At 41.3% G+C, this 11,521-nt stretch overlaps 1 protein-coding gene across 1 annotated transcript in view; it reads left to right on the forward strand.

The window, feature by feature from the left end:
- The first annotated feature begins 1,862 nt into the window (after positions 1 to 1,862).
- Positions 1,863 to 11,521, forward strand: part of LOC108754021 (runt-related transcription factor 1-like) — a 17,584-nt gene continuing 7,925 nt past the window's right edge. The window contains exons 1-3 of the mRNA XM_018496028.1: positions 1,863 to 2,553; positions 2,753 to 2,983; positions 8,336 to 8,449. Of these exons, the coding sequence (XP_018351530.1) occupies positions 2,241 to 2,553; positions 2,753 to 2,983; positions 8,336 to 8,449 (658 nt within the window). The 5' untranslated portion in view covers positions 1,863 to 2,240. The remainder of the gene's footprint in view (positions 2,554 to 2,752; positions 2,984 to 8,335; positions 8,450 to 11,521) is intronic.

Genomic DNA, 11,521 nt, shown 5'->3' on the forward strand with positions numbered 1-11,521 from the left:
AGAGAATTTGAGCCGGAGTTTGAGTACGCGTGTAAGTTTTGAAAAGAGTTCTTTTTTCGTTACGCGATTATTCCAAAAGTGTGTGTTTTTGAGAATATCCTTGACATCGATTAAACCAATATATTATGACTATACTAAACGTTTTTAAAAACTCTTAAGTAATAAATTTCATTTTTTTTTAATAACTAACATTACATCTTGCGCGCATTGTTTTTAAAGAGAAAAAGTTATCATTAATCATCATTTTTCATCAATTTATCACTTTTCAGTTCCGTTCTCTGAAATGTAAGAGAACAGATCTGAAATATTACAGTTATTGCAGCATAATTTTTTTCTTTTTCTTTGCCTTAAAAGATTTTTGAAAGTGAATAATGATACGTAATCGGTACTGTAATTCTTCCGGAAGATGGTAAACAGAATGAGTTCCGTAAGAGATTTGAATGCGAAGTTAAGCGAGGATCTTAGTCGTCGCGACATCGTTGAATCTTCTTACAAAAGTACGATAAGAAAGTCGACGAAGCCATTATTATTGTTCTTAATTGTGAAAAAAGCATCTTACATTACTTTGCTACATGCTCCATCAACTTTCCGTCTTGCTTTTAGAAGGTGTTGAAAACGTGACGATCACTTTTTTTATCACAGCATTTTGAATAATACGTAACAGTACGAATACACATTTATTATATACTCACGAATTGAAGTAATTAATTGTCATTTGTATGTCACGTAGAATTAATGTAATAAAATGATTTCAAACATTATTTTACGAAGCTCTTTACGTGCGGGCCGAATATGAATGACCGATCTCGATCATTGGATCAGCGTGTTCACCGTATAATAGACTACGCTCGCAGTCGCTTTGTCGATCGTATCTCCGCCTTATCAATTTGATATGAGCCGATTCGTAATTTCGAAATGACGGGAACGTCATTGGCAAGAAGCAACGTGGTAAACGTGGCCACGTGCAGTTTGACACGCGGTCGTACGTGCGTAGGGGTTGGGCATTCGTGTGGGGGGTGCCTACCGGCGGGAGTTCTTTTTCCCCTATTTTTTCCGTCCCCACTACCGTGCCAGTCTGCCCCTCCTGGAACCACCTGGATCTGGCGTGTCAGCCCCGGTGACGTGCGCAAAAATTACTGAATGAACGGTGACGTCACGAGCCAGCCGTGTGAAAAGTGTGCGAGTCGTTCCTGTTCGTGTCAACCGTTATTCACCCCCTTTCGTTTCTCTTCGCGCGTTACCTGCCGCTTCGATCACTCCGTCCGCTTTCCTCGTTCGTTCGACAGTAAGTGTCACGTTGTCGCGAAGGTCAGAGATAATTGGTTGAAGAATCTCAGTTGTAAGATTACGAAAACGTGAAAGATTTCGTTGAATGAATTAAGGATGGCTTAAGCTGATCACACCGACAGCCGCGCGGCGAAAACTTTCTTTGCCAAATAGAGTCTTTCCGTTTCTCGGTGACACGTATAAAAAGAGAGATTTCGCCGAATAGATTAAGGATAGCTAAAGCATCGCTGATCATCCGACGGCTGCGAGAATATTATCGCGCGGCGCAAACTTTCCTTGCCAAATAGAGTTCCTCGGTTTTTCTAGTTTCATTTTCCGTTGATCAATTAAATTTCTAGATTAATGCATTAGAAGTTAATGTAAATCATCGTAGAATTAATAATTCAATTGTAGAAGTAATCTTGATGAAAAAGATTTGCGAAAAATTATGGCAGAAACTTTCTGTATCGTTACATATAGGCAGTCTCGTGTTTTATTTCAGATATTTACGATCCAGTTGTCCACACGTTAGAAGATAAAATTGTAGAAGAATAAAACTGTCTTGGCTTGGCTCCCGTCGAAGATATGTCTCGAAAAGTTTCATTTCTACAAAGGTTGACACTATAAACCAAGAAATAATACCTTCCGCACATCTGCCAAAGAAAGATTAAAACGATCCGCTGCCAAATTTATACAACACAATGCACACTAATATGAAACAACTCGAAGAGAATCACAAATCGACCATTTATCCCGTCGCTTACGTAACAAAGGAAATTTGCTAAGGTTAATGACGTCGGGAGAATAAAAAGAATTTTCGAAAGGAGCTCTTCCCGAGGAGCGTGTCAGGCCTGATTCGTCGAGCCTGATTCAAGCCTCGATCATGCGTTCTTGAAGAATGCACGCGAGACTCTCCTGGTCCAGCGGCTGAACCACCGAATGGAAGGATGTTTCATCCGGTGTTCTGACTGCCTATGGATATATTCGGCCGTTGCAACGGCGGCGGCAGCGGAAGCACGGTAGCCGGAAACGGTGCTGGCTCAGTAAGGACCTCCAGTAACGAATCCGCGGGTGGTGGCGGCACGTCGAGCGGTACCAGCGAGAGCGGCAGCAGTGCAAGCGGCAGGATGCAGTTGACAGGAGCGTCGGCTCCTGGTGCGGCCGCTTCGCCGGAGTCGGGCGTCTCTCCGTTGACCGACGCCTACACCAAGATGACCAGTGACATCCTTGCTGAGAGAACTCTGGGTGACTTTGTCAGCGAACATCCCGGCGAGTTAGTTAGAACAGGTAATTGAATGACGATAATACTTCCGCAAATAGAGATTAGCAAGGATTACAGAGATTTTGTATGCGTATGTGCGCGTTGTGCGCGTGTAGAAACGAACCTCTGCGACTTATATAGATGGAATAACGTATTAACATTTAGCATAAGTAATGTCCAGCCATCTTGTAAGCTAATAAGATCGTATGAACATTTTGATTATAGGCTCGCCGCATTTGGTCTGTACCGTTCTACCCGCACACTGGAGGTCTAATAAAACTCTTCCGGTGGCTTTCAAAGTTGTAGCTCTCGGCGAGGTAGGCGACGGTACCTTGGTGACCGTACGCGCTGGCAATGATGAGAATTGTTGCGCTGAGCTTAGAAATTCGACGGCTTTGATGAAGAATCAGGTCGCCAAGTTTAACGATTTGAGGTTCGTCGGCAGAAGCGGAAGGGGTGAGTGCCTATGCCTTCTCTTTCGCTATTTCTTTCGAGTAAAAACCGATGTTTTCACCGGGATGGGAATCTGTAGCGTTTGAATGGATAATTCATTGCGACGAAACGAGGGGTGAAAGATTAAATGTCGGACGACATTTTCTTGTCCCACTTTCCTCTCCATTCATAAAACTCCAAAGTCCCTTAGTCTTTGCTTGGAGCGTGTCGCCCTTCGTCTTTTATGCCGGAAGAAAATGCCGGAGGGGTGAAGCACCGACGGCGGAAACCCCTTCAAAGAATTCGTGTAGACCGTAACGTAGTAAGGGTAGGTCGTGGACGTCTTGAGACAACCCTCGTTTTTCCTTGGCTCTTCGAGGAAAAGTCTTACGTCTCCGCTCCATTCTAAGGGTTGGCTCCTCACGTCGAGAAAATCTTGGGGTGGGTAATGGCTTTTATTTGTCCGCACCGCCGTGCGACCTTCTCACTTTGCCGCCCAGCTTCGTTGAGGAAAGGGACGAAATGAGAGGGACTGAGTATCGTTCGAAGAAGCCGCCGACGTCGACTGGGGTGGGTGATATTAATTGAGGTTTCAGTTGAGTTTTAATTAACGTTATTAGAGCCGGTATTTCGTTTAACTGCGTCTTTTGAACTCATGCTAAAGCCTTTTGATTAACGTAATTTAAAATGACTGTACGCGCAATTCGACCTACTTCGAACGATTTTCATAAAGTTATTTGGTTTACTGAACGACTTAACGTTAATTACGATTTATTTTAAATATTATGCGATAGATGAATCGATAAGCAATCTTAATTTTTTAATACGAATTTGGATCGATAAGAATATTAACAAAATATTAACAAAAGAAATTTAACAAAATAAGAGAATTTCTATATTCGGTCAAAGCGGATCTTAGTGCTTAAATTTCTACGAATGGTATACATTGAATTTATACATATACATACTTGATTCTTCGCAAACCGAGCATTGACGTTTTTATTTCGGTCTTGAAACGCAATCATGAATAGAATCAAAATAGTAATACCATTTATTGACGAACAATTTAATAATATTTGCTAACAAGTATTTTTATAAGAATATTTTTTTGTTAATTAGATATTAATGAGAATCTTAAATCTACAAATAATTTTATTACGAAAAATATTGCCTCAGTTAGGAAGGCAATTTATTTTTTGCAACAAAACGAAAAATATTGTTTTCCTGGTTGAGACAATATTTGAACCTGGAACTTCCGAGTATTCAGAACAGACGTCATATTAATTCGACTACCGAGAGCAATCTCAGTTTTGCCCTTAAAAGTCAAGATGGTATATTAAGATTACCTATCGATACTTATCCACTTATTAATTTTTTAACTTTATTGTTAAAATTATCATAGAAATAGAGGAAGAAACAACTTGGATAGTAGTTTAATATAATAATTATTGAAAATTTGCCATTATAGTAGTCATTATTGGTATGTTGTTGTCATATTTTTGATAAGTATTGGTAAGGAAAGGCTAATCAGTTGAAAATCAGGAAACTCGCAGATTCTCTAGCTGGAAAGCGGGGGAACACTCTTCCAAGTTCACGCGTCAGTCATTTGTCTGGGATTAGCTCTCAATTGTTTTCGCCGAGCACGGAATTAACATAAGCTAGGATGAAGAATGTAAGAGAAGTGTCTCTCTCTCGTCAGGATTCCTAACGGCTCCCTGGCTCCTTGAATATTCCCTGAAAACCGATGTGCGCCGAACTCTCGGGAATTCTTAATGATCCTCTTGTTTGTCGAGCGTGGAAATATTCCCATGTATGAATTTGGGAGGATTTTGTCCTTTTGAGATTCGCGAAAGAAAATTTCTAGAAATTCCTATTGGCTACATCTTTCGCCTCATAAATGCACGCAGTTGATGTATTTTAATATTATAATAAAATTTTTTATATTTATAACATGTAACAATATCGAAACCGCGCATGTATGTTATGCAGTCTGTGAAAATGGATATATACCACTGTTGTTATTGAATTTCGATATATTGCTGTTGCAATAAATTTAAGGAATCGTTAAACGTAACACCGACACTGTGCTTTTGTCTTCGCCTAAAACCGCTTTTAGCCCGGACAAGATTGAGCGTACTGCTACGATAGTCGAGAGCTTTGCAATATCGATGATAAGCCGTAACCCCCTTCCCGCACGTTCGACCGTAATGCCTGCTCCATCACTGCAAAGTCTACCCTGAAGGTACCGGATTGTTTCCACCCCTTCGGCCCTAAGCCCTTTAACGAGATAGATCATTTGCGCGCTTATAGTTCCGACCCATAGCAAGATATCCTTCGACTTTGCTGCCGCGAATAAACTTCGTCATGTTGGGAACGTCGCCAATCTAACCAAGTTGCTTTAATTCTACAACACACTTTCCCTTAAACCTCTCAGTCATCTTACTTGTGATCTGTAATATCGAGGAGAATCTAATATGAATAGAAAATAATAATTAAAGGTATCGAAGGTCTCTGTCTACAACAAAAGTGTCGCGAGATTTAATTTTAACAAAGAGATAAATATCAAAACTTACTTAATAATAATTCATAGCGATTTATAAATAATTCAAGGAGTGCGCATGCAATATTTAAACAATGTATATGCGGATAATTTATTAACCTTCTGAGTATAATAAAAATGTATGATATATGGAATTGGTCAAACGCATTTATTCGCGAATGTTGATTTATCGACCGCAGCACGAGAATCGTTTCACTCCGAAAAGAAAAACAGCATTCACTCGCGGCAGTTTCAGACCGTAATCAATTCGTTATCAGACTGCAATTGCGCATTTGCGTTTCGTTCCGGGAAAATTGAAATTAATTAATTGGCCCGACAGTACACCGACAGGGTACAATGCCGAGACATGTGTACGCACGCGTAGTTCTACATACACGTTTACAGAGGACTATATGCTAACGAGCATAATCAGCGAATGGTCGAGGATGAGTTCTCTCCATGTTGTGTTTATTCTAAATTTCACGAAAATTCTTACGAATCGTATTACTTTATCACAAATGAAATTGACAAGCGTTCAACATAACGTTACAAATTATTTTAATTAATTTCTCGGTATCGTCGATAAAAAAAAAGAATAGGATTCAAGAATAACGGATTAAGAAACCGTGAAGCAGTGAGCTAGCCAAAGTCTCGTTCGGATAAGTTAACGTTTTAAAAGACTACGTAAGGACGCGCGTTCAAACCCGGGCGATCGCGAACGACCTTTAATGGCTGTACGGCGACTGGCACCGAGGGTGATACCCGTGTACCTACGCGTGCCTACCTAACTGGGACCATCGACTCCGAGGTAGCAGAAGTGAAAAGGTTGATCGGCAAAGGGTGAGGGCACGGCGAGAATGGCGTGACTCGCAGCCAAAACCGAGGGGAATCCCCGCTAGAAAACGAAAAGCTCGCGTGGCGAACCACCGTGTGGCCACGCTCGACACTCGCCATTATTTCTCCGATGCCCTGCCTTCCACCTCCATTCTTTTTTCCCGCCATCGATCATCTTACGTCACACAGTGCGGCGGACTTTTACCGTCTATATTGACGCCGCCGGTGAGTTCAAGTCGACGGGGTGAACTCTGACCCGCGATCGATTATCGTATTCCCTATGTACGGAAACGTATCTAATGGATCTGATAGAAAAATAACGGTAATGGCTGCTTGAAAGGGTAACGCGACCGTTGCAATGCATTAGTGAACAGGACTCGTTTAGGAGCAGATATAAATAACATAATGTGTTATTCTTCATTTCATTGTAAACCGGTAGCGGATAAAAGCACGTTACCTTTGCAGCATTATCGTATCTAATTTCAAGAAAACATGTTTTGGAGGATACATCTATTGCATGAAGAACGTGCGATATATGGGTTAGTGAAATAATCATTACATCTTTGTCGTATAATTTAAAGTAGCATTGATGTTAATAATATGCTGAAATATATATTGATCTTTGCATCGTGAACAAAATTTATACGACGGAGAAGAATAAGCTGTTTGGCTGACAAAAAAACAAACAAGAGTTCTCTTTCAATCTTAACATAAGCTTTGTTAAAATATGTAGAGAACTAAGAGACACGTATTTTTTCCAGAAATGAATTTCTCGAACATTAAGAGAATGCGAAACACTTCCTTGAAAACTTTTCAACCTTCTCTTGAAAAAAGTCGGTTTTTTTCTCCCTGAGTGGTGGGATGTATCGTCTAAACTGTCAAAAAAGTTAAAAGGTATAAAAAAAACTGTCAAAAAAGTTAAAAAGTGTAAAAAAAGTTTTAAATAAAAATTGCATAGTTTTATTTTGTAATAACGATTAAACATTTTTATATTTTTATTGAAGAAATATTATTATTATTATAAAATACTCTTAAACCATTCTCAATATTTAATTAAAATATTTTTTTATATCTTTGACGATTTAAAAGTATTCATTCAAGAAAAAAAAATCACGCTTTTTTTTCAAGGAAAGGTTTCATCATTGAAAGCACTTAAAAAATACGAGTTTCTTATTTTTTATCTATATTTTATCATTATTCAATGCTCATTAAAATCGAAGGGAGACATTTGATTGTGTTCTCTTGTAAGTACACACGATGATGAAAGAGAGGAAGGGTTAAAATTGTGGTGTACCCCTTGCGCGTGTGCAACATTATTCGCGAGCGCGCAATTTTCATTGTGGCGACTTTTCGCATCGGGCAACGCTCCTCGCAATTTTCACGCGTTTTATCGCGTGCTTTTGCATGTTGAATCGATAGCGATCGCCCGAGCGAGTTTTCGCGGCAGAGTTTTGGTGCTTAATGCTCGCGGGATGAAATTGCGGTATACCGTTGCACGCGCGTGTTTCCACCCGACGGTCTACCCCCGCTTTTTCCACGGCATTATTTCGCGCTCGACCGAGGCTTTTTAGCGTCACGCGACTTCCACCCTCGCCGCCCAATCCTCCCTCGAACGCGACCACCCTCTGTTCCCTTAACTCGGCCGCGCTGGCTGGCCACTGTCACCGTCGACGACGCCCTCGATACATTACCAACGTATAATTCGGTTACCACGGAGTTTCGCCCGGCTAACCGCGTTTGCGAACTTTCGACGTCGGCTTGAATAGGCGCGTCCACGAATCGACGCGTCGCGGGACGGAAACCGACGCGGAAAAACGCATTTGATCGTCCGCCTCCTTTTTAGAAGCTAATTTCCCAGCATTTCCATCCTACGCGTTGCGGTTATTGAAGCGTTACATTAAAATTCAAATTCCATGCCTGTACCACCAGGAATAAAATTATTTAATAGAATATTGTAAGATTTGACGGATCGTTTGACACGTTGAATGTGCTCTTTGTTCCAGGCAAGAGTTTCACCTTAACGATAACGGTGTCGACGACGCCGCCTCAAGTCGCCACTTATACCAAGGCGATTAAGGTGACAGTAGACGGGCCGCGCGAGCCGCGATCCAAGACCAGTGAGTATCACTGTAAGCATTGCTGTTCTTATATATATTTATTACATTTTATTCTTGCTAATAGTCAATAGAAGTACGCAGAGAGAACGATTTTCCTGAAAGATGATTTTCCTAAAATTTTGCTGCTGGAAAGAGGTCTGAAAATAATTTTGTCGAACCATCAAAATAATTATGTTGGAAACTAAAAAATGACGAGTAATGCTGTAGAAGAAATTGTGCTATTAAATGACAACGCGGAAAAAGGTTCAACACAAATGAGTGAAAAGGACCATAGCTTAAATTCCAGTTCAAACAAATTAGGATTAGAATCGGAGACTGAAAATTCACACAGAAATATTATTAGATACTAAGATCTGCTTCGATCAAATACGGTTCTCTTCACTCGTGCTGCAAAAAATTCTTTAAACATTAATTTGAGCTTCTAATATAATTGTTTTGACTAACAAAATTATGCTCTGTGTCCAGCAAAATTTTAGATCTATCAACAAAGTCATTCTTTCCACGTAGCGTCTTATCAAGCATTGTACAAAACGGAACATCCTCATCAGTAGCTTTACAATCGCGCATCGTGACGATTATCGAGACTTTCAATAGCGTGGACGCGCTTAGGAATTCGGAAATTTGGCGTGTGCGTAGAATATCTGTACACGGGAAAACAGATTTTAGCGGGACTCCGTCGACACGATCGTAATGCCTAACGAACGAGCGGCGTGGCACCGGTGGCAGTAAAAGCCGCAAGTTCGAAATGGCCCTAGTGCGCGGCTTCGCGCACGGTCGGCCGTTACCCCTCCAAGGCCAAGTTTCGTGCAATTGTCATTATTTATAACCACGGGGGCACCGGGTCCCGCCATAACATTGACAAAGAGCTGCGGGCGTTGCCCGCGAAGGTGTGTATCGCGGGTGCTTTGGCCAAAACGCAGGGTGACGCCTGCAAACTTCCGCGGATATCCGCTCGCGAGAACTCCTTCGCGAGAGCGTAGTGCCGAGACATACAATTACCGAGAGAATTCTCCCCGTTATTTCGCTAGGTTCACCGTCGAGCCCCACCGTCTGCAGGGGTTCCTTCCTCAGGGGGCGAAGGGAAAGGGACGTTTCTCATTCTCCGTTTGTTACCTACCACGTAGCCTGCTACGTATAACGCATTGTACGCTTTGTGCTTCCGAGCACGTCAATTTGTGGCGTCGTACCACGGACAAAGATTTCCCTTAGAAGATTTAGCCTGAGGTTCGATACTTGACAAAGAAAAAAAAACAACATGCCGTTAGTCCGACTATTCCGGCGTAACAAATTGCGTCGGAAAGTTTCTCGTAACGTTTGCATTTCGATTGTAAAATCAATTGTACTTTCTTGAGATATCTTGTCTTATCTTTGCGTGTTACATTGTGACGCGATCCCATTCTCGTGTTGGTTTAGAGATTAGAACGCTAATACGCTAGACTAATACATTAGAACGCTAATAATGCCGTCCCTGAAGACGCACCAAAAATATCCGATAGCTTTAATATATCGAAGCGGTCGCTCTGGGTAGCATAGGATAAGTTTGGTACCTTGGGAAATTGCGACCACATCCGCCGGCTTGGCCGCATCTGCGGACCACCCACGAAACTTCCGTCATAAATCCAAAATATGAAAACGCGAAATTTCGGTGTACCGCTCGCGGAGACGCGCATCCAAGCAAAACACTACATATCAGAGAACGTAACGTTTCAGAGAAGTAATTTCTCTTGCGATATTAATGCTACCGACTGTTACTTCAGCCAGAGATATATTTAAAACGGGATATTTTATTACGAGATACAAATTATTATGGAGATCGCATTTTTTAACACATCGATATAATTAATTTTAATTCGAAGTAATTAAAAATCACCCCCCCCCTCCCTCCTCCCAGCTGAACACGTTTTGCGGAACGTCAAGTTTCTGAAAGCGAACAGCGGATATGAATTTTTAGAGATCGTTAAGATAGCGTAAGGACGTCGGAAATAGACATCGGTCATGTCGGCGCTTTGGATCTTCTATGAAAACAAACCGTTTATTGAATCAGGGACAATTTCAAGGATGGCGGCGCGAGATGAAAGAGCTTTGGCTTTCCGGGTGGTCCTCGTGCGCTTTTTTCGAGGCCACGACCCACATGTTTCATCTCATCTTTGAATAAGCTGTAAGGACTTCCAATTGTTATATTTCAGTACATGACAGGTTTATTTTCACACATTGACGTATAATTTATTGAAGTCTGATAATTTAAGAAGAACACATAAAGAAATCTTAAATATTTTCTTTTTATTCACGGAGAGAATTTTCTTTTAAAATTTGCTTTGGAAATATTGTAATTGCGGTATAATGCAATATCTAAAAAATGTTCACCATGCACTTCAGTAAAATGAATCAAACTTATTTTATACTCTATTGTAGGTTTATCAATGAATGAGAGAGATTTACATTAAAATTCTTTGAAATACAATATTGTCCCACGACTATCATATTTTTTCAGGGTAAACTCTAAGAAAAAATTCTCTCCGTATACTTGAATTGGTAATTTTTACGTACTTTTCGTGAGTGAAATAATTTTACGTATGAACGGATGTACATTCGAAGAAACGCTATAAATTGTGCATTCGTGCATTCGACGATCAAACGCGAGAATAAACGAATGAACCTTATCTAAGACAATACCGAGCGAATGCCTCCGAAGGGTTGTAATTAATTAAACAAGCAATTCATTACACATTCTACCCTCGTCTGGTAGCCGAAGGTGGCCGTTGCCGCGGAAAGGCTGCGGGGCCGAGGAAATTGATTGAGGGAGGTTTAGCCTGGGTTCCGATGCTGCTCGCGAGGACTCGCCCATTTAAAATCGGGATTTGTACGTTCGCGGAGTGCATCTTCGACGAATGAAACGATTCTCGACGGCGATAGGAAAGATCGAAAATGGGTGTCGTGCTTACCAGCTCCAGCTCACATCGGGAGAAGCTGATTTCGGGACGCAGGTCGAGGGGGGCGGGAGAGAAAGAAAGAGAGAGAGAGTGTGAGAGAGAGAGAGAGAGAGGGGGGGGGGCGGGAATTGGCGACGGGACG

The sequence above is a fragment of the Trachymyrmex septentrionalis genome, unplaced genomic scaffold (genome assembly GCF_001594115.1).
Source record: "Trachymyrmex septentrionalis isolate Tsep2-gDNA-1 unplaced genomic scaffold, Tsep1.0 scaffold74, whole genome shotgun sequence".
NCBI lineage: Eukaryota > Metazoa > Arthropoda > Insecta > Hymenoptera > Formicidae > Trachymyrmex > Trachymyrmex septentrionalis.